A 24,102-nucleotide genomic window follows, 5' to 3' on the forward strand; every position below is an offset into this window, starting at 1 on the left:
AAATAAACAACACGTTCTCTTGGAAATAGTAACGCAAAATTTATGCTTTCTCTATCACTCTCCAAATTACTCTAATTTTGACTTTCACTACTTGAAAAGAATTCCCTTTTTTTGCTAAACTCTTGGTTAACTTTGTACTGTTGTCTTTTTCTTATGGTGTTTTTGACTTTGTGGATGCCTTTATCAGTCTTCATGATTGAGGTGGACATGTTGATCTAAAATCGTTTTTTTTATGTCGTATTGAATGTTGAAAGGGGTTGGATGAACCGGATGATAGATGAGTTAGTGATCATCGCTAAGTTTGATATCAAGTCTTACCCATGCGATAAGACGTTTAGCGATAAATTTGCTTTGGCTAAATCTGCAAATTTTTATGGGATCGTAAAAAAAAAACTAGGTTTTGCACTTATGTTTTGATTTTATGCTTTGTTATAATCGTTTAAGTATATGATTGTTGTTAATGTTAATAGTTAAATAAAGCCATCAAAACCGTCAATAACTATGGATTAGAAAACAAATCTTTGGTTGTTATAATGTAACACAAAAATGTACTTTATTTTCATGGATGAGTGAAATAATGGTATGACGTAAATAGGGGACCGACATGACCCAGAAACTCCGCTCATGCACCCGCTGTTAGTTGGAAATAATAACATTTTAGCGAAAGTGCAACATAAAGATGATTATAAACAGTAAATAAACACAGCACAAAATAAACATATGTTTTGTACGAAACAAATAGGTGCAAAATAGACGTAATAGACTTGGGTTTTAAAATACAAGTGGTTTAGTTTTAGTTTAATTGGGTTTGCAAACGAGCATTGACTGTTTTGAAAGAGTTTATGTTGTTTTGCGATTGATTGTAGACAGCTGGTTTCAACACGTTCTTAAATCCTTGTGCAAAGAAATAGGCTAAAATGATTAATCTCTATAAATGCAGTGATAAATCATGTGATAAATTTGCAACATGAGTGTTAGGAAATAATATTCCACTTTGATTTGAAGCATCGCATGCGCGGATCGCTACTTTTACGGAACCGGTAAAGGTTCTCTTTTTTTCTTAAATTCCGTTGCTTTGGTTTGATTCAAAACTTTGGTTTGTTTCTCCTTCATTTGCAGCTGCGGTTTGCCAGTTCTGCGCTTCCTCCTTCATACCAGCGTACTTGCTTTGAAAAAATCCCAACTGAAAAGAAATTGCATAGTTGAGTTGAGTGAAGTAATTCGCTTTAGAAAAAATGTTTCTTAACTGCGTTCCGTCCACGAACCTTTAAACTTTAAACACATTGCAATTAAAATAAAATGGGTGTACATCAAATGAAAGCACCGGTTAAAAAGCCCTTCTTTATTAGAACGATTAGGAGGAAACAAATAATAAATTAGTGTTAAATGCACTAAATTCGCACCTTCTTTACAATAAAAAGTTGTTAAGGGGCGTCAAGGCGTTCTTAAAAGGTTTTAAATTTAACACACATATTATTCGATGTTTCACCTTGTACATAACGATGATTATTATCACCAAAAGCAACGTTCCACCGGCGACTGCAGCCGAAAAAATCAGCCACGTCAAATTCTTCGGCAAAGCTAACGGTGGCGAATACGGAATTGCAGTTATCGTAACCTGTGGAATAGAGATCATAATTACTTTCGCCTGGTGTGCACGTGCCACCTATGACTACTACTTACTTGTGAGGAAATTGGCGGCAAACTGTTTTGCTCGCTGTCGATGACCTGAGGTGATTTCCCTGCATCGAATGTGAAGATTGATCGGTAGAGTACACTTTGGTTCTGCACGGAATATATTGTAAGGTTCCAAAGTTTTTCGACAATCCCAAGATCATATTGATGGTATTAAAGAAGCCCTATCGTTATGGTGGGCGAAACTTCAGCCCAATTCCAAGTTATTAAAACAACGAGTTTTTTGTCCAGCACCACACGGGTTTAACGACAACTTAAGCTGGGTTGGTTCCTCTACACCGGTGGTTCTCAAACTGAGGAATTCCTGGAAGGAAAATTGTGGCAGGAAGGAATTGGGGAGGAAAATATTTTGATAAAAACACGTTTTTATTGTTTGTTTATTTAACATTGCGGTTCTCCAACTCTAGTCAGCGGTTCCCTATTGGTTGGTGAAGCAACTTTGTTGGCGATACTTTGGTTGTAAATGAGGAATATAAAAAAACCTAACTACTCCTATATGTGGTTGCTTTACGATTTCTACCTACCCCTGAAAGCCGGAGTGTTTTGGTCCATAACCGTAAGCGCGCCTGAAACCTGATGACGTCACCAACACCGAGGTCGGTCACGTGACAAGTGACGGTGTCGCACTTGGTGTTGCCATCGTTACCCGAGCAGTTCTGCGAAAGATGAATTGGAGCTTAAAAGTCTGTTTGTTGGGACAGGTTTTTTATCATGGGTGGCTGCACACATCCGAACGGCTTGAAATATGGGGTTGGTGACACAGTTTAATCATGTAAAAGGCCATTTCTGTTAACATTGCGTTGCGGGTATCTTATTTAAAAACGTTGCAAAGACGATAAAACAAAAAGCATAAAGAGATCTCAACTGAAGTGTAATGTCGTGCTTTGGTGTAAAAATTGTAACGTTGGTGTTTATCTGGTAACAAACAGTGCAAACTTTCCCATGGTAAAAATTAACACATTAGATGTTAACATAAAATACAAACAAAAACTTACAAATAGCATGTTCTTCAGCACTGACGGGTTGGGGATGACTGTAAAAGTGTGATTTGAGGTTCCAGTTTGATTTCGTTCAACACTCAGATTCAGTGGATTGACGTTGGTTTGGTTGCAAGTACACCTTGCGTTGCCCTGTGATGGTATTTGTTTCGTTAAAACCTTACTTTAAACTTGTTTTTATTGACGTTTACCGATGCTGTGTAACAATCGAGCTTGAAGAGATAAAGCAACCTCTGCGTTTCGTTAAAGAATCGGGGATATTTGAAAGTCACTGTTGATTCTGGAATGTTCGAATAACCCAGTCCCTCGACCTAAACCAAACAAAAATTCGTAAAAGTTTTAAAAACACTATTTAGTGTCCATAAAAACATGTTTTCATTCACTGGAATCAGCCATGAAGCAATACGGGAATGCTTAAAACACCGGCTTGACTCGGTATCAAGCCTTGAATAGGCCTGGTGTAATATGATATAATGGCTGCACAATGACCAGAATTTTAGCAGTCTAAAGTGTAGAGTGTATCATTTATTGGCTTGAAGACACACACACACACACACACACACACACACACACACACACACACACACACACACACACACACACACACACACACACACACACACACACACACACACACACACACACACACACACACACACACACACACACACACACACACACACACACACACACACACACACACACACACACACACACACACACACACACACACACACACACACACACACACACACACACACACACACACACACACACACACACACACACACACACACACACACACACACACACACACACACACACACACACACACACACACACACACACACACACACACACACACACACACACACACACACACACACACACACACACACACACACACACACACACACACACATATATATATATATTTCTATATTTAACTGTATTGCTTACGTCATATTCTACACTTATATCAGGTGTCTCTTTTCCAATCTCATACACCGATGAAATTGTTTCAGTATTGTTTGTGAAGTTGAACACCACAATCGGTTCGAAAACTATCCTGTGTATAGATTTGGTTGTAATTATATCTAAAAAATTGTTGTATTTTTTGAGTAAATTATAAATCACCTCTTTGTGTTGACGTTCGATCTGTACTTGACTGGAAATGACATATTCTGTGTGTTGTCTGGTTGGTTTACATCGTGCGTTATCCCGGTCCTGTTAAAATATTGCATTATTTCGTTGTGTTCTGGTACAGTGAATGTCATTTTTTAATAGCCATTTTGACCATAGAAAAATCGATTATAAGATGTTCTCTTACACAGTATAGCTGGAGATCTTTAAGTCCACTATAGGTTTTCTCGCACTTTTGGTCAAACCGTTCGTCGCCAGAACACACTCGAAATAGCACTGAAATAAAAAGAGTGAAGATTGTCACGATTAAGTTAAGGTTAAGAGTAAGAACACCTTGCATATAATTTAAATGTAACCTTTGTAACTTGATACATTAAAGCGTGGTCCAAAACAACTCAAAACCCAGTTTCTAAAGATAATTCAAACTTCTGTCTTATTGCACAATTGCACAGAAAATTTGCTTAAACCCGGCTGAAATCCTACATGTGGTTTAAAGTTTTATATCAAACTTACCCAAGACCCATTAAGCATGACATCTTTGAGATATTGGTTGTGTTGATACGTCAGTTCTGTTGTTCTCTCGTCACCATGGACGGTCTCTATAATCTGGTCCCCCACACAACTGTGGCTGGAAGTTGAACTGACGATGTTTTGAAGCTGTGAGTGAAAATTAAGTCTCGTCAAATGCTTGCAAGGTTTACTAGGAGTTGTTAGTTCAAATCCTACTGTTGAATAGCTGAAAGTATTTTTATTCTACTCTTCTTTTTTATACTTCACTTATCAGGAAATTAGCTAGATTACAAGAAAGCCATGAAGTCTATACAAGTGCGCAATTTCCTATGGATTATGGCCCAAGTACTGAGTTTATTCCACTGTGGTTAAGTAAATATGTGGTAATACTTGAAATGATGGCCAAGGCGTTAATTCATGAGGGCACTGATCACTACTTAACAGCATACAAACTGTTGGGTTTCTATGTCCTTCGCATTTTTTCTGTCCTATACATCACATGTTACTTGTTCTTTACCCGATTCCAGTTGAATCCATCAGTGTAAGTCACAGCAATCCTTGTGCCATAAGCAATCTCCCTTTTGTTTGTGTAATTCACTTTCACAATCACGAGTTGGTCCGATGTTAATACCAGGGGCTCTCCGTCAGCAAGAGCTTCATCTTTACTGAAAGCAATACACGTTTGTTTTTAAATTACGACGCCAGTAAATCCTATCTATATTCCAAACTGTTTACCGTAATTTGTCGATTAAAGTCGAAACAGGTCACATATGAATTAAACGTTTAATGAAAAGCAAACGACTGTAATCTTTCAATAATAGCCCAAATAAGTTTAATGGTTTTATAAGTAAGTATCATTAAATCAACTAGAATGAAAATCCAAACCTTGGACTGGCAGTGTGAACTACAACTTTGCTGTCAACAGCCAGATCGTAGTTACACTTGCTGTCATTTCCGCAATTCTTCTTCCAGTTGATGCTTGCAGTGGTAAATGTATTTCCATATCTATTAAACAGAACACAACGCTAAATAATAAGATATCAAATTTTTCTCACCACAAGCTTGGTACTTACAATCTCTCCACTGACGCCAAGGGTCTACTGGTGTGTGAATGTGGAAGAGAATAAGTTAAATTTGCCTTCACTGCCGATTCAAAGTTGTTTGCGTTTGGCTGCAAACGAAACAAAAGTTATTTTCAAAGTTAAACTGTTAGATATTATTGTTTTATAATACTTTTTAAGGTCAGATTGTAAACTTAATTTCAACAATTGGCATAAAGCAATTGTGCATGTACTTCAATTTTACTTGACTTTTAGTTCAAAGATCGAAGCAAAGTCCCAATCCATACAGAAAATTATAGATTTAAACTTGCAGATCTCAAACGCTTCGGCATGTTTTATTCAAATGTATTAGCCTATCTGATTTTATTTTGTGAGAAACAAGTCAGCTATACCGGATACTTACGTTGGCAAATACTTGCAAAGCAACGCAGCTTTGCAAATCTTTGACCAGTGACATCGTACTTTTGAACAAAGTGGTTCCTTGCGACGATGCAAGGTTTTGTTTAATCTCAACTCGCCCCAGGATCTCGTCAATCTTGATTGTGAATTCGATTTCTGAAACAACAACAGGCAGACTTGCAAGAAATCATTGGCATCAAGGGGTCACGTAACAGAAATTGTAAATATTTTTTTTTTTTACAAAAACCAGCGAGTTTCTTTAACTGAGGGTGATTATAATGAACAGTATCAGACCATCCGACAGACAGCATGGTCATTGATGATCACTGCTTATGAGAATAAAAAACTGAAAAGGGAAAATGGTTTTGTAAGTAACAAAATCAGTCAATAAATTTACATGGAATATATTTTATTCTGACTGCATCTTCAGTTTCTACAACATTTTCAGAAATCGTTAGAAAAGGATGAATTACTCTCATACTGTACTATTGTCGAGCTTGAAGCAGCAAAAACCTTTTAGCGTTGTAACGAAACCAGTCACATTATTGCCACAGGTTTGCCAGGTATTATCGACATTTCACATGATTTAACGTAACATTTCCCACCTTGAGTTAGTTCTACCGACTTTCCTGTGTAAACGTGACAAGCAGTAAGAACCGCGCAACTCGCATTTGGGGCGAGCAGACATTGCACCACATCTATACTGGGTTTGTTAAACTCGAGACTGCTGTTGAAACTGACAACCGGACGAGACCTGAAAGAAACGGCGCTTGTTAAAAACATGGCTTTGACCTGTATAAGTTAGTGGGCTTCAACCGTTTTTACATTTCAACCCATTTTCAGCATTTTTCAACACAACCCTTCACCTCAACACCCACGTCAAGTATTCTCTTGAAAAGTTACCAAAATGTGTTTATCATACATGCAAGTCAATCATTAAAATCGTTCAACGAAACTAAACTGTTTATGATTTGGAACTTATGAAACATATTTATGTCACTGATGAGAACTTTATTACGGTTGATCGGATATAACTGGTTTAGAAACCCGACTAATGCGAAATCGTTAACTGTATTTGTTATTTCGAAAACAAAGTCGTTTTCCACCTAAGCACGACGACTTGGTCACTAGTTGGCGCTCCAACAATAACATCCGGGTACTTGTTGTCATCGACGTCGACACCGCCCTCAAGTGACAACCCGAAATTTGTAAGACCGGGATGGAAAAGTTGAGACGCAGATATTGTCTGTAATAAGAGGTTTAACAACTTTAAAACCTTTCGATCTGTCTGTGAAACTGTGAAAACATTGCTCATAAACCGAGGTTAGAAATAGAGATTGCATTAATAAGAAAAGATTTACTACGAAACCGGATCGGTTTTTACATGTGTGTCTCAGTTGAACGCCAGATACTGTTTTGACCAACCATTTCCCCCACCTGCGCTACGATGTCCACTAGACCGTAGCTGCTTCCATGGTAAACGTAAACAATACCGCGACCCGACTCCGCGTACGGCGCCGCAATTATGACGTCATAGTATCCGTCCTGGTCGAGGTCACGTGCGCAAGTCATAGCTGTTCCAAACCTGCCACCTGATGCGTGGTTTCCTGACAGTAGCGTTGCTTTGTATGTGGGAGATGCCTGTTCAACAATACGTTGTAAAGTTTGATTGTACGTAAAGTTGGACAGGAATTGAAAGCTAATGAGTCTCATGCATTGCCAAATGAGGACCTTGTACGCATTTTGCTAAATGAAGACATTTTACATAAAACTTATGGAGTTTTATGCACTTTGCTAAAGTTGATTAAATAAAAATCTCATACTAATATGTCCTCCTGTATTTGATTATGAAGTTAAATCAGTTTTGGGACCATTTTATTGACAATTTACATATTTTTGAAACAACTAAAATTCGTGAATAATTATGCTTCATTTAGGCAAGAAGTCAAACAGATCAGAAAGGTCTGATGGGCATATTAATTACGGCCTGCGCATTTTTGAAACAACTTTTTTAAGTACGAAGCCCATTTTAAGTTGTACGTGTCAAAATGCTGTTGCATATATTTCAGGTGATCGAAACAGTTTGACGTCAGATTTTGTTTGTGCTTAAAGCTTCTTTGACGCAACCTCACTTAACTGATGGTCGACTTCCGTCAAAAATACCTGCTGCAAAGGCGTTAGAAAATATTACTCGTTAAAGTTGATCATAGTTTAAATTAATCTCCCACTCATAAATGTCATTTGTGTTCATTCATCACGTAACTTGGCTCTGTGTGAGCTGTTGACTGTGTTTCCCCACCCACAATGGTTTAGCTATTGTTAACGTGTTGGTTCATACACGAACAGACACTCATAACACACTGTGTAGGAGGTTATACAGCATTAACATTATGTATGAAAACAACACCATGGCCGCTATATACCTGTTGTGTCTTACGTATTAGGACTAAATATTGCCCAAACTAGTATTTTTACTCCAAGCCTTAAAGCGTCCAGCGACCACGACACACTCGTTTTTCAATCACAGTACGCCTTCAATGGCGTTCTGTATGACGTGTTTAATGGGCCTGGCGTACTGCGATGGTTTTTAAGAGTTAAATTCCTAATCATACGTGTCTCACCCAGTCTAAAATAGAACTCGCATTTCGAGTCGAGTACACGAATACTCTTCCTTCATCGTAGTTCTCCCCAATGTAAAGCGGTGCAGCAACCAGCAGTTCATCTTTTCCATCGTTGTCGGTATCACATGTTAGCAATGTACCTCCAAAGTAGCTTCCGTGTTGTTGGTGTTTTAAGTTCGCTTGGATTGTGGTTTTGGCTCCGTTCACTTCAGAAAACAGCACAACCTTGAAAATATTCAGTAATTTTGATTTCTTTATTAAACTGTGTGAATGTTTGGCCATAGCAGAGTTAAACAAGCTATTGCTGGCATGTATAATGTGTCTCCCAGCATCTTTATTACAAAGAGTCGACGTTTCGACGTCCCATACACGACGCCTTCATCAGGATGCTATGTCGAAACGTCGATTATTTGTGATAAAAACTGCTGGAAGAGCAATACGTATTTATATATCAGAAGTAAGTTATGGAACAGAATATACACTACCTTCGTATACACAAAACGCAAGGTAGTACCTCAAAAGCTAATTCACTTAGTCCAAAGCAATTATGATGCCTAATTAGGACGGTAAAGTAGCAACCGAGAACTGAAATACATAAACGTAACCTTTTATATCTCTAAAAAGCTGGGTATACAAGCATACATGAAGCTATAAAAACTGTTGCTGTCAGGCATAATATATTGTAAACAATCCTCTTCTGAAAAATGGCTTTCCTCAGTCGACATTTCAACGCCCTATGAATGAAACTACCTTGATTTAAAATCTGCAAGTTAAAGTTAATAATGCCGAACGTGCTTTAGTGTTTTTGCAGTTTGAGCATCGGCGTATGACTGTTATTTGCTCTTACCGCTCCGAGCAGAAGATAACGTGGTGCAGAGGCCGCTATGTAAGTTGTTGTTCCACCTTCGTATCTCCCACTTGTTATAGCGTAGCCTGAAAAACAATAAACACAGGTAAGAAAAATGTCTTTAAGTTTTTTGCAGAACTTTACCCACTCAGGCTAAATGCTTGTATAAAATTCACAATCATGCTACTTTACTAAGAATAATTACACTGAACAATTTTAGACCGTCCAATGACGATCATATTCTATTTGAATAAGGAACTGAAGATGCCAGTTTGGCGAAATGTATGTATTCCATAAAACTCATTGACTGGTTCTGTTTTCAATTTCAAGTCATGCTACTTAACACATTTTAACCAATTTAACCTAATATTAAATACCTAGGTAGGAATCGTATGTGTTCATGTCCAATCCAGGCAACGCGGCCGCGACCTGATCAAATTTCAACATACTCGGGTTGGTTAAATCCGATGAGGGGTACGTGACGACCGCTCCAGTGTTTTGGTAACTTCCCACCGCCCCGATCGCCACACCTCCGTCCTAAAACATGAAATAATAATTAGTTGCTAGCAATAAATTATATTTGGAAATAAGAATTAGTTGCTAGTAATATAGTTTGTCGAATAATTATGTTTCCTTGGGAACCTGTTTCTTTTATACAGAGTTGTATAGTTATATTGAAAAAAAAACAGTGATCGTCGATAAGTATGCTTTAGATATTTTCCATCGATTGATTTTTAGTGTAATCTAGTTTGTAGGGTAAATCTGTTTGGCCAGAATCCAAAATAAAGAAGTTCTTAAAAGTGCTTTGTGGAAAGTCCTTAAATTCAGCTTCTAAATTTAAACAGAGGTCCCAGTTGCAAACCAGTTTGTCGAAGGAGTACAGTACCCCATTGAGGGCAACCGATGATAGTCTGTGTTCTGTGGTGAATTTGCTATATTTTCAAAATCGATTTTATTCTTCCTACCTGCGTTGTGGTTCCAGAAAATCCAAACATAGCGTTTTCCGTCGCGTTTTCAACACTGGTTACAGTTTGTCCTGGAAACATGTCGGTTTATTATGGGTTGTGCAGGTTTAAGGCACAGCAATTCTAGCTAAGCACCTGTATTCGTGCGTTGATGCAAATGAAATCATGTTTTTGGGATAGAGCACATTACTGAAGATGTTAAAATTGACAGGGAACTTTGGGTCAAATTAGTGAAATTATTGATAAAAAGGCTGCCAAAAAGACTTTATAATATGTTAATAACATGAGAAAAAGCTGAAACGTTTGATAATAAAGCATTTTCCATTACTGCTAAGACATTTCCTATTAAACTTATAAACATATTCGTGTATAGTGTTCTTAAGAACCTTTACAGTTTGACTACAATGATATTAACTTTGCAATAAGAACCTTCAGTAATTCCTTTTGATATGATTTGCGTGAGGTTGGCCAGAGTATCGAGTAGTTGCTGGAAGTTTGTTGCTTTGAGTACTCGTTCGTTTGAAACTGCCCCGTTTGCACTCGTTCTGAGTTGGTCGACTTCGATTCCGTTCCCAACTCCGATTGCGTACACAGTTATGTTGTTGGTCTCCGTCAAATCGTAACTAAATTGGGTACCGTGTTGTATTCATGTACACTTTACAGGAACTAAAGAAGATGCCAAAGTTTTGGTGAAACATATTGTGTGAAAATATTGTACACCGGCTGACTCTGTTTGGCCTAGGGTTTTATACAATGGGTTTTCAATTAAATTGTTACTATGTAATTAAATTGTTACTATGTACAAGACTTCGATTAGTTTTGTATTTAAAACCGGTCACTTTTTACGTCCGTGTCTTGTACATTGAAAAAGTGGAGTTTAAACATTGACTAGGTATTAAAATTTGGGCGTCCGCGGACGATTTTATTCAAAAAATGACAGAAACAGCAACCATAGTTAAAAAACATGTTCACATAACCGAACATATTAAATGTTTTTACATTAAACCTTTAAAAACATTCGATTTTTCTTACCTTGCTTGCAATCGTTTGTAATCCGTCGCTCGGCCATCAGTAATAAGAACAATCACTTTCTCTGAAACTGCTGCGTTTTTAGACCGTGGAAAGTCAATCTATGTAATCGTACAACAATTTCATGTCCATTGAAAACTAAACTGCTAAGTGCTATTTGTAGTTATCTACACATTTTTCCAGTTTGCTCTGTTTACAACACATTACAATTTGTTTCTACAGATTCACCATTGGTTTTATTTAAAGAAACAAATGGCTTTAATAGCAGCAAGGATTTGTACATCCTATATTGCTTATTAGTACCTATTACCAAAATCACATTTGTACGTATCATTTGTAAATGCGTACGAATTTATTAGAACATCAAGTCATGACTCTAAGTTAAACATATTTCGCCTATGACTAAGTATTGCTCATCCAGCAGTTTTATTGTAAACAATCGACGTTTCGACGTCCTATACAAGACGCCTTCATCAGGATAATGACATAACTTGCAGGACAAATTTCTTTTAAAGCGTTTATCGCTACGGTGGTGCGAGTTTGCAGCCGCGTAATCTTGTTATCGCTGTTTTACATGTGTGTGGTTTGCATTTTGTCGCTTTAAAAGAAATTTGTCCTGCAAGTTATGTCATTATCCTGATGAAGGCGTCTTGTATAGGACGTCGAAACGTCGATTGTTTACAATAAAACTGCTGGATGAGCAATACTTAGTCATACATTATGCCTGGCAGCAACAGCTTATTTCATATTTCGCCTATGCGGCGTCTTCAGTATCTAAAAGCAAGCACAAGAGTAAAGAGTAAAAATTAATGTTAAAAACTAAAGTACTAGTTTAGTCTGCATTTGGATCTACCGCATTTTTCCCCACCTTTACAGCTCGTTCAATAGCCCTGGCTGTGTATGTGTTTGCCGCTCTTAAGTGTTGCATGTTGTTGGTGATCGCTTCCTGCAAACATGTTACAGTCCGACAATCTCCAAGTCTTACCGGGGTTTGGTAATGTCTCGGGCTCGAGGATAGATATGTCAGACTGAAATTGAGAAACATAACATCTTTATTTTTGTGTTCCTAAAGTACTGAAAAGATATCAGATCAGTTGTGCGATGCCAACCGTGAAAACGTGTTTAAATATAAATATTTTTAGTATAACTAAACACGTTTTAATAAATACTATTGTCTTCATTTTTTACTAGTAATGACAATTATTTTTGTCGAAACGTTGGCTTAATAAAAGTTCTACGTTTTATTCTACATCACTGGCATTTATTTTAGTCAAACCAGTCTTCAAGTCCGTGTCTTGTGTACCTACGATTATTGTCTTCGACTTGTATTCGCGCAGATATTGTTTTGTTTTTTAGTGACCTCTATATGTAAGCGTATTACCGAGCAGTCATATTTTTAGGCGAAAATATGACTGATCGGTAACGCTTTTTAGGAACATAGGCGAAATATGTTTAACTTTAAAACAATATGCCCAGCAAAAGGTGCTTTAATTGATTCCTTTACCTTTATGTTGGATCATAAGTGGAAAAGCGTATGCAAAGTAATTAATAAAGACTTGAATTCACACAAGGCGCATCATGGCTATACGCGCCTGCGGTGGGGTTTGAACGCTAAACTTTTAAACTTTCTTAAACGCGAAATAGAACTTACTTTCTGCCGTTGAGCTGCCCGTATTGAAGTATTCCAACTTGTGTTGTGTCGCCGATAATGTTTCGGAAAACTTCGGAAACCGAAAGCATCACGTTCTTCATGGTGTCGAACTCAGCTTGAGTGATTGAGTTGGAACTGTCCACTACGTAGATGACATCGACAAAGTGGAGAAAGCAACCTAATGGACAATCCGAAATTTAGTGGCGTTTCGTTTTGTAGCAAACTAGCGAAAACTAAAGTCAAAGATACCAACAGACTGATTTGAAATACATGTTTTCGGTATGACATACTGTCAACAATGGAAAACATTTATTAAATCAAGTTGAACAGGCCATTGAAGATGCCTTCTACTTGTAAACCTATAAATGTATCTATAAAAACGATTTCAGATTTGCCAAAGTTGACAATAGCCTGTCTTCTATAAGGATGTACTAATAGAGACGATTCCAGTCACTTATATTGACATTACTTAGCTGATAAGAATGTGCTGAATTTGCCAGCTAAGTATTAGCCTGTCTTCTATTCGAGGAAAGATTTGTGACTTTCCGTTATAAACCAATTTCAATCACTAATGCCCCAATTGGCACTAAACGCTCGATTGTGGATACAATTACACCCAGGGTTGACATGCTCCTTGAACTATTTGTCACAAGGGAAGGTAACTTACGCTTTTCGTTCCACTTAACCGGCTTCCAGACACTCGCTTTTGAGAAACAAGCGCCGGGTGTAAAGTAACTTGGGTAACATTTCTTCTGTCGGCTGTACGTGCAAACCTAAATGCAAAAAGTGACTTGAAACCAGAAGCAACTCACTATACCTCCTAGTTGAGCAGATATATATACTTTGTTTTATAATTGGTCATTTTTAAGAGATTAAACAACATTTAATTCTGTATAAATCAGCTTTGACACTTGTCATACTAAGTGTTCATAAGCTGTTGCTGCCAGGTTTAATATCAACTTCATTGTATTAAAATACAGTGCCAGAAGAGCTCTACAAAGTAAATCTTACTGTTAATTCCGTATTGTTGATTGGAAAGAAAGATAAGCCGAGCGAATCAGAAACAGACACGTGGTTGTCTCCCAATGGCAGCTCGGTGTTTGTCAGATACACAGAACAGTTTGGTTGAATCGGCGAAGAAGCTGTATTTGAAAACGAACAAATATTAATTTACGAGTCAAGTTTATACTGGAAGATAAACGCATACGTGAACATGACGGTAGAGCTACTAACACCATAACTCACGTCAGTCGCACATTTAGCTAGTTTTCGACAGAAAATGACATATTTAGTAGGTGGATGTATTTAGCTTTAGTATGTGTGAAAACTGGTCGTATAAGTTATGAAACAAAATGTCCCATATATAATACTTGATACTTTTTGCTGTATTTTTAATCTACGAACATTCCAAAGGTTATTCTGAGCCGAAAATTGGACAGTTTTGAAAAAGGTAAACACACAGAAGTTGCTAAAACTGCTTAATGTCTCACTTCCAACCAAGGTGCTTTGGTTTTCACTGTGTGAATGTGAAGTTAAAAATAGGTCCAAGTCCACTTGGCAATCAATAATGGAACCATTCGTCAAGTAAGGCTTCACTGGATTGGGGTCGTACTTTGGGGCACCAACAAGCAACCTAAACAATATAAGACACACGTCTAAAATGTGGTCTGAGGACTAAATTGCTAAAATATCCCTCGTGAAAAAATCTGTTTAATATATAGGTAACAATATGAATACACTACTAATAATAATTGACAGTTAATGAGCAAATGAGAGGGTTTTTCTTAACGTATGTTTACCTCATAGCTACGTTTTCGGCCGAAGAACGGTGATACGTAAAACTAACTAACATTTTCTTGAGCATGATGTAGCATTTGCATTTGTAATATCCTAATCCATAAAGTTTTATAGTGACGTAAATCAGGGATCGACAACCTTTTTGCACTGCGGACCGGTTTGAAACCGAAGTAATCACGGGCACTGAAAACTAATTGCAGTTATTACAATTATGATTCAATGTGAACCTTGAACAAGTTTTATGCGGCCCGGTAACACACCCCTCACGGACCGGCACCGGGCCGCGGACCAGTGGTTGCCGACCACTGTCCTAAATGACTGGATTATAGTTCGTTGAACAGTATTTTAAATATTATGCATACCACTTAATTGGTTTTGAATTATGTGTAATCTTATGCAGAAACGACGACAAAACAATGCAAGTCAAGAAAAAATGTTTTAAACCACAAACTAACAATTATTTCACGCTCGTTTTTTAAAGTGTTAGATTAAGTGGAAGTTTTACCTTAGATTTTTGTTGTCAACCTTCGCACTAAGTTTGTATCCGGCATAAATAGGCGGCCCTGTCGACTCGGATACATTGATATTCAATACTTCCACCGCTTCGGATGAAACGTCAACGTTGAAAGCGCAAATTTCCCTGAGTAGTGCAAAGATGAAAACCCAGGCCACTAGCATTTTGACTACAAACAAACTAAACAGTTTTCCGGGTCTGCTTGCGAATAGATCAGTGGCATAATTGACCTATTGACCTTTAAGAGAAAATACCGAAATGGACATTTAATGCCGTTATTGATCTGAAACTTCATCACTGTTTATATTAAGCTGTCTTGTCTCTTTTTTCTGCACTATTGACTGACTGAATCTCTTTGGTTGAGCCAAAGCGCAGCAACAAAACAATCACAAGATGACAAAAAAATCAGCTCAATCAGACGAAAAAAGCTACCGTGTGTTGTTTTCCCTCGTTTTTAGTTGTATTAGAAAGGAAATCAACACAAAATTACATCCATCCCATAACACTATGCTTCCATGTCTCTCAAATCACTAAAAATGCTCGTAATATGAAATCAACTAGCCGCTTTGCTATACATTATACTCCACTATTATTTGTTATTTGAATACACCCTACTGACTTCTCCTCACACATTATATGACCAACACAATGACAGTACTTTGTGTTTCCTGTTGTGTCTAAGTACCGCGTTAATGCCTTGCCACAATTTACAAACCATAACACTTCTGTGTATTGTTTAAACAGAGTCATTTTCTAGTTTAAGTGGTCCAGCAATCCATACTTTATTCGGACCAATGTATTTCCTGAGCGTAAGTCCAGGTACTGTTGCGTTTCAAGAACCCAAAACTTTTTATAAGGGGTTTAATCGCTTTAAACAGGCACTTGTTTGTGTCCAAGGGTTAACCACAGATGGTGAAATAGTTATTACTTAGCAGTGGCGACAGGAGTGCTGCTTAAAACTCCTGAAACACGTGGGCTTAATGAGTCATCACTATCACATGAAGGCGATTGATTCCATTCATTAAATTACGCTGGGGTAGGGTTGGCGCAATGCATCATGTTTGCTTGTTTGCTTTTTTGTGTTTTTTGTAACCTGGCCCTCGAAATAATTCGAACTAAGTGACGCTTATTGCTCAACTGTGGTTTTGTGGCTAGATTTATTTCTCATTATACCAAAAATGCTGCTAAATATACATGAGGCAAAATGTTTCAAAGCATTTAACCTGGAAAAAAATGCCCGGTAACGAAGTGCTCGCGGACCCGGCGGTTGCCGACCGCTGATCTAACCTGTCTACTTTAAGGCCTAAAACGCCAGAAACCTATCATAAATGAAGGGTGACAGGGTGAGCATCAACATGACACATGATATTGCAGATCAATCAGCTAAAGTGACCTGAGTTTGTTTTCATGCACCATGGACATGATGACGTAAGTTAGTTGTAGTAAAATGAAAAATACCCAGCTTCCTGCTGTTGTACTAGTAGTGGCGTTATTGTTGGGTCATGTTTTTTGAAGAGTGGAAGTGACTGATGCGTAGATATTAACGCGACGACGTCAAAGTTCAATTAAGATTGTAAAGCGACCGATTCCCTGCATATTTTCTTGGAAATATTTATTTTATGCAAAGGTTTTCTAAGTCCGTATTTCTGCGTGTGTTTGGACTAGTAGCTCTGATAAGATTCATGTTTAGTGCTGTGCATAAATTTTGGCACGGTTAGCATTAATGCATGCATAATGAGCAGTCCTGGGTTTTAAAACATTGGTTTTCAATGCCAAAAAGAAAAAAAGAGCTTTTACACACTTTCATGGATGTTTTTTTTTGGTGATTAAGTCATAGAACACTATATATATGGCGATATGTTACACCGCGGCACACAGTTAGGAAACAACTACTGCTTTACAATGAGAAGTACGCTACAGCTTAACTAAGGCTGTAGGTGTTTTGATTCTTTGTCCATTAAGGAAGTGACGAGTGTGTTTAGTGTGGCGTGTTGGCCAGTCACTCATTGGTTGGAAGTAACGACGCCTCGTTTATATCCTGTTATTTTTATTATTACTTCCCACCTTACGTTAAAGTCCATCTAAAACCTATGTTGACTCAATCTATTTAAAACTACAATCACTATACAGACATCATTTATTGTTGATTTCCTGTTGGCTCTGATATGGCAAGATGACACAATCTAAGGTGTGGCTGTCAGTTATTTGTTTAAATGGTTATTTTGCAGTCCTGGTTTTGCCACACATTCTACTCAGATACAAATGCAAACTTATTTTCTTTTGTCCTGTCGCTTTTGGATTTAAAAACAACAACAAATCAAAACGCGACTTTCTTTTATCTCAACATTCTGCACAAACGGCCTTCGGGTAAAACAACAGAAAACTATTTATCCAGTATTGTATAAGTCTGCAAGCCAATATTTTATACTTCGTGTCCTCTTTATCAGGTATTTTTTCTACGCTGCTTTTTCTAAACTCTAAACATTATCACGCACCTTTCAACCCACAACCTCTATACGAATTCTCCCCTAGTAGCTTCCTGTAGAGAAAACACAGAGGTGACTTTTATCTGGTCAACTTCCGCCCAGAGAATATACGTCAGAAGCGTTGATTAACTACCCGGCCCGAATTACTACTCTGAGCTGTCCACTTCTTCACCTACCTTGTATATTCGACTTCACCCGCGACTTGAAGCCCGGCTGAATGCGACATGTTCCTTTAGCCCTTGGAACTGAAACGATGATATTTGCCCATCTGTGTTAGAAACAAAAAAACCTATTTGTTTCTTTGGTCGAGCATATATTTGTCACTACATAGCCTATGTATTGATACCGGCACAACACTGTTCAAAATAATTTCTATACCACCCAAATAAGCTAGGAGAAAATGTTTAATACTTACCATTGGTTTTTGGTACGTCTGGAATAAATGCTGCCTTCACAAGTTTATAAGTGTTAAATTTCAAACTCGGAAAATAAAAATTGATTGGTTAATACAACAAAAATAAACTAAACATTAGTAAGTATTGCAGTAACAAACAAAACATTTATTTCGGGCGACTTCAAAACAGATGTTGCAAAGGAAACTTAAGGCGGAAATTAACAAAGATATGTTTCCAAGATTTCAAATCTTAACAAGATATGTTACAAAACCTACTTAATTCCAAATTGAGACGTTTGTTGTGAGTTTTGGGGATTTTTTTGTTGGAGATAAATATACATCTGACTTTAGCTGACTGAAACTTCAGCTAAAGTCATTTTCATACAGTACTAAATAACTCAAGTATAACGACAAAAAGGGAGCGATCGAATCAACATTCCTGTGCATTGCCAAACAGACTTGGACTAAACTTTCCTTCCATAACTGACTGAGGAGCTATGGTTCCTCACTGGATCCAACTCAGCTACATTGGAAGGCTAAACTAACAAACAAACCCAGCTCCAGCCGATGTGATGACGTATGTGGAGGCGTACTGACTTCACAGGACATACGTCACCCACCTACTTGAGTAAACTTTGTCTAATCTTCTTCAGTTTATAAAAAACACTGTATAAAAGTGGATTCAACGCGAAGGCGTGACTACATATTGGTTTATTGTGGCAATTTGTGGTAAATATAGGTTTATTGCGGTCCTGTGATCGGATTATATGACCGTTATTTCATCATGTGTAAATGCTTTTAGTCTTGAGCAGGTAGAAATAGATGTGTAAGTTTTTTACGAACAGTAAAATCATAAGGATTCCAAACAAACCATTTTTTTCTTAAATTTGATGCAAACCTGATTCAAAGTTTTTTTGCAGATTGGATCTGTGTGTTTTAAGCTTTATGTTTATGAAACAAACCAACTTTAGTTAAAGCCTCCTGCTGCCATTACCAGTTCATTTAATGTTCGTTTTGAATAAATTGAAACCGGCGCAAAAACTTACCCAATTTATCCATCTGAGTTGTTTACAGCCTTCCGCTGGAATGTCTTTAGACATTATAGGTGCGTAAATATCTCCACTTTATGAAATCGATCGCGCAGCCACAGTGTACAAGCGTTTTACACATACACACTTCACTTCACATAATATCACAAAATCACGCAATAATTCACACCCATTCGTGTTTCCATTCCCCCACCCATACTTTACCTGTTCTGATAGTTGAACAGAAAGTCCTTGCATTGCATTTTCGAGGGTAATAGTCACATTTACAGCAGAAAAGCCTGGATACATGCAAAAAATATGATTTAAAATGGCTTTGGACTTGTACCATATGACATCTCAAAATGTAAACCTTTATTTGTTAGTTTTTCTTGTTTATTGGTTTGTTAAGGGATCTGCGTTGAGAAATTACTGCTTGTTGGTTTAATATCACAAACAAAATTTGTTTAAGTAACTTTAAGAACACCAAGTACGGGTCTGTCAATAAGTTTAATCAAAGAAACAACCGCCCAAATTAGCGAAAAAACGACATGCTAGAAATCAAGATGTCACTAATGATGGCATAAGCATTTGCAGAAACGTCTGAACAATAAAGCATGTCGATTTTTAAGTCATTTTGGGCCGTTATTTTCGACATTAAACTTTAAAAAGTTAATGTTCCTAAATAAGAGTTCCTACCTTCAGTTGAGAAGGTGGCTAACTGTGCTGTGACCGTAGCAAGCTCTTGGTTGAGTTCCGAATATTTCTCGGTGGTCAAAACCCGTAAACTGTTGTCTCTGTTTCCGTTCGCAATGATATTAAGCTCGTACGGGTCTATACGTCCTCCAACACCAATAGCGTACACCGTTATATTAGCGTCCTGGGTCATTGCAAAGCTGAAAATAAATTTACTTTACTCTTAAATTGAAAATTTACTAGTGGTGACCATCATTGTAGTAAAGCTTTCGCTAGGGTGCGCTAATGGTTCTGTTATTTCAATGGTGGTCTGCAGGGTTGCCGAATGATTTGGCGCGCCTGACCCTTATACAGATATAAAAAACCCTGTTTCAGATTCGTCCCCGGGAGCATCCTGGTACTGTGTAACATTGATAGAGTGTTTAGTTTCACGCGACAATAATCCTAATGGACATTTATGCCACAAAGTGGCGTTATATATCAACTTGGTTTAGTTCAAATTTTACCTCGCTGTCAAATCTGCCGCATCTGTGGCTTGTCCATCAGTAATCACAACAAGAAACTGCCTCGCAAGAAAACGGTTCCTGGAAGTTGCAAAGACATTCTGCGGAACACAAACTCCTAAGTTCATATCAAATACTTCCATATATTAATTTATTACAGTGATATTATCTACAGACAGTGCACACTGTTTCGACCCATAAGGTCTTATCAGTGCAGTTGGTGCATGAAATAGGCGCATTGGCTAGTGTAGCCATCCAACGGCACTCCGGTTTGTTGGGAGTAACAGGGTAACAAGCCATGCCTCATCTATTCTGTTCGATGCCACAGCTGGACATACATCACAGAGGAAACTAGATCAATATGGCAAAGCAAATTCTTGGGAACCAAAGTGAAGTCGGCTCAGTGTCACAGATATTATCGAAGTTGCAACTTAATATAGTCTGTTTTACTATGGGGCTATAAACAGTTTCTTAATTACCTGTTTACCTCACAATAAAGACATTAACCCGTTGCCACTTATATAAGATTGATCATTTTAACGCTATTTAATTATTAAATCATTAATAATAGATACTGTTTGTTTCGACATATTATGTTCCCAGTTGAGCAGTTTTGTGAATTACCCAAGTGTTTGTCAGGTTTCAAAATGAAATCGGTACCACAGACTAATACTAATAATTTTGCAAATACACGCAAATGATATTGAAACGGGTACCCGGTTGGATTCGATTAACCAAATTAAAGTACCCGGTTAGAGTTTTCTATCTTAGCTCTAGTTCACAGCGACAAACTCATGTTTAGTCCTACAATCACTGTGTTTGATTTAACCCACCTGTACAACATACTGTATAGCAGCAGCCGTCAAAGTGTCCACTCCCCGCAAATGATCCATTCTGTTGTCTAGGGCTTCCACGTAACACTGCGATTCGTCGCACTCGCCCAAACCGACTGGTTGATCAATCTTCAAGTCTTTTACACTGCGGAAGTTAAGCTGCGTTAAACTTAGTTGCACCAAAATTTCATTGGTTTCAAAAGCAAAATTTGTGGGCCTTGTTACAGTTGGTGTAGCTAAAGCAAATCACAAAACTAACGTATAAGTATTTTATCACACTACTAAATAAATGTAGAGCCGTTGTACTAAATACAAAAATGAAATACCATAATTGAGAATACATACTTGGTTCCGTACTGCACAATAGCAATTTGTGTTGTGTCCCCAAAACTGTGAGAAAAGCTGTCCGTAATATTCTTTAAGATTTCTTTAATCACGACGTGATCAGCTTCGGTCACTGAGTTGGAGCTATCCACCAGGAAAACCACATCGATGTAGTTAGAAAAACAGTCTGCAAAGCAACAAAATGTTAGTAGACACTCGCTACATATGATATTCAAATCATTCAAAAGTTAAACAATAAAATTAATCATTGATTTAACCTGCAGAAATGTTTACTTAAGTTTACTGTTTCACTAAAATCCGAATGGTACAAATACACCAAGTAAAAGATAACATTTTTGAATTTGTTTGAAGTGACAGTTGCTTGTACGTACAAAGATTGTGCTGTACATTTCAAATTGTTTGTATCTCATATGTTTTTCATTTCATTATTGGCCTCCAACTGTAAACAGTCAGGAGCAGAAACAAGTGACTTAACTCTTCCACTAATCAAGCGGAAACGGTTGCATGTATCGAAGCGTGTATTACATCTTCCGTACATGTGCTACGGCTTCAGGCTCAGGCCTTTGTGTATCTCACCTATCTCTCCCCAGTCTTGTTTCATTTTCATGTTGCTCAGCTCACCCTTGTAACATGACCCCGGTATGAACTGTGACCTTTCACCTGTCGGACCGCAAATTTTCTGTCTTCCAGGACCGCAACTCTGAAAATGTTTTGAATCACGTTAAGCAACAAATAAGGTTGTATTGATTTTCTTGTGAGGGTTTTGACTGTAAAAGCGACCATCTTGTTTAATGTTTGCAAGTACTTCGTAACTTATCACATTATTTGAGAAACAATAAGTAAGCATTCATCCGATAAAAAATACAAAAAGTTGTATCCTTGCTTAGCGCTTTAGACTATAGACGTTTTATTCTTTGCAAGTATTTGCAACGTGATTTGCTTCAAAAGACTTATACACCTAGAAGGGTTACCACGTATTCCTGGGTTGAGTTGAGTTGCACAAGGGAGGTTCCAAACCCGTCCGCCTTTTGTTTCTGATTATCTCTTAACAGCAAGTTGTTTCCATCCACTTTTACCCAGCAGCTAGTGTTTCCATTTAAATAACCATCGTCCTCACTCCCACCTACAAAAGTAGGCGTCGGTTGATGACTGACTTTAACCAAACATGCCAACTACGTTTGCCGGTTTGTCATCAAAAAACGGTTGCTGTTATTCAAGCGGAAAAGGGAAAAGTTTTACTGTAGTCACATGACAGTTGCTTGGCAACTTACAGAGCAGCCACGTGGAAAACTTACAAAACCATGAAGCCGAAACAAGTACCTATAGCAGTTGTTTAATGGCTATGGAGATATGATTATCAACTTACTGATTTTAGCACACTGTATGATGGCTCCATTTGCTTTTGAAGTGTTGTACATAGGAGCTCCAGCCACGATACTACAATACCAAACACCTTGTGTTGTTATGTTATTCCACCAGATGCAGATATCAAAATGGTTAAGGTAACCACTAGGTTGTTTAAGTAAGGACTCAATTTTACAACTATTGGTTTGTTACTTGCTGGGAAAGTGTTTCCACATTCAGTAATTTATCGTATTGTTGTTTTTATGATAGCCTATTACTATTTTGGTTTTGAACAGTTCCTGCCGTTGACATTAACTAAGTACAATTGCGTTTTATGCAACTCACAAAACATGTTACATTTATTTGAAAACAGTTAACGTTTAGTTTAAAGTGTTTTGCATTTGAAAATCAATCTCCACCACAAAATCTTGTCTAATTGCAAAGTATTATCTTACCTTAAATTGCCGTCGAAGTTTTGAACATTCAAGCTGTATCCAGCGAACGATGTTTTTTCGATGTTTATGCTTAAATTCACAAATGTGCTTGCACCTTCTTTAATTCCAACGTTGTACGACCAAATATTTGGAACATTCCACAACATCAAAAGCAACAAAGCGATCATTTGTTTTGTTCACAAGTATAGCTGCTTCAGATGGTGTTCAAATTAACTGTATGAGATGGTTTCTGTTTGTAGATAAATAGCTGACTTAAAGTTATGCCCGCATTACTACTTGACTGGTCAATTAGTCAATAAAAACAATTTTAGCTTCAGATATGCAATTTATAATTCTCCAAACTGACAGCAATTACCTTTTTACACAGTTTCTGTCTTATCGATTATCGATCTCTGCTTACCAATTGAATGATTAGTCGTTAAAAAAAGAAGCATTAGTCGTGCCTTAACGCGCTATTGTCGAAAGATGGCAAATAAAGCTTGTTATCCTTAGATTTCTCTGAAGAAGAGGAACACTCAGTAACCGTTGCTGGTTCTCTCCACAAAACGAAAATGTGAGAAACCGTTTGTCGGCTTTTAACCAATTTTGCAGAGATGAATTTTGTTTGTGTTATGATGATATTCAGCTGCAATTAAAGTGTTTAAAAAGTTGTTGGTTAGCCATAATCACCTTCTGAATCACCTTCTTCCTTCATGATGATTATATTACAATGTTTTAGATATTCAGACATGATACCACATTTCTTCCCGAACATTTTTGAATACCTGCACCCCGTGTAATATGTAAACACA

At 37.5% G+C, this 24,102-nt stretch overlaps 2 protein-coding genes across 3 annotated transcripts; both read right to left on the reverse strand.

Moving 5' to 3' along the window:
- Window positions 1-541: 541 nt before the first annotated feature.
- Window positions 542-15,322, reverse strand: LOC145205163 (integrin alpha-1-like). Of its 2 annotated transcripts, none has more exons than XM_080077819.1 (29): window positions 15,222-15,322; window positions 14,410-14,552; window positions 13,931-14,061; window positions 13,587-13,692; window positions 12,920-13,097; window positions 12,137-12,296; window positions 11,272-11,369; window positions 10,669-10,862; window positions 10,240-10,310; window positions 9,652-9,811; window positions 9,275-9,360; window positions 8,428-8,652; window positions 7,244-7,447; window positions 6,913-7,052; window positions 6,412-6,560; window positions 5,811-5,962; window positions 5,420-5,517; window positions 5,232-5,351; window positions 4,864-5,011; window positions 4,350-4,493; window positions 4,024-4,112; window positions 3,831-3,920; window positions 3,654-3,762; window positions 2,885-3,004; window positions 2,691-2,825; window positions 2,220-2,351; window positions 1,684-1,785; window positions 1,490-1,618; window positions 542-1,183 (listed from the first exon to the last, which is right to left on the reverse strand). In XM_080077819.1, exons 5-29 carry the CDS (start codon window positions 13,018-13,020, stop codon window positions 1,061-1,063), a joined length of 3,279 nt encoding a protein of 1,092 aa, XP_079933945.1. In that variant the 5' UTR covers window positions 13,021-13,097; window positions 13,587-13,692; window positions 13,931-14,061; window positions 14,410-14,552; window positions 15,222-15,322; the 3' UTR covers window positions 542-1,060. The 2 variants fall into 2 exon arrangements, with proteins under 2 accessions (XP_079933945.1, XP_079933944.1); XM_080077818.1 differs by lacking the exon at window positions 15,222-15,322 and adding an exon at window positions 14,770-14,998.
- Window positions 15,323-19,161: 3,839 nt separating this feature from the next.
- Window positions 19,162-23,478, reverse strand: LOC145204568 (integrin alpha-11-like). Its single transcript, XM_080077161.1, has 10 exons — window positions 23,312-23,478; window positions 22,879-22,949; window positions 22,484-22,635; window positions 22,089-22,212; window positions 21,513-21,678; window positions 21,168-21,312; window positions 20,338-20,435; window positions 19,835-20,031; window positions 19,364-19,437; window positions 19,162-19,200 (listed from the first exon to the last, which is right to left on the reverse strand). The coding sequence occupies exons 1-10, from the start codon at window positions 23,476-23,478 to the stop codon at window positions 19,162-19,164; spliced, it is 1,233 nt and encodes a 410-aa protein (XP_079933287.1).
- Between the last annotated feature and the right edge of the window lie 624 nt (window positions 23,479-24,102).

The sequence above is a fragment of the Phallusia mammillata genome, chromosome 8 (assembly GCF_965637545.1).
Source record: "Phallusia mammillata chromosome 8, kaPhaMamm4.hap1.1, whole genome shotgun sequence".
Taxonomy (NCBI): domain Eukaryota; kingdom Metazoa; phylum Chordata; class Ascidiacea; order Phlebobranchia; family Ascidiidae; genus Phallusia; species Phallusia mammillata.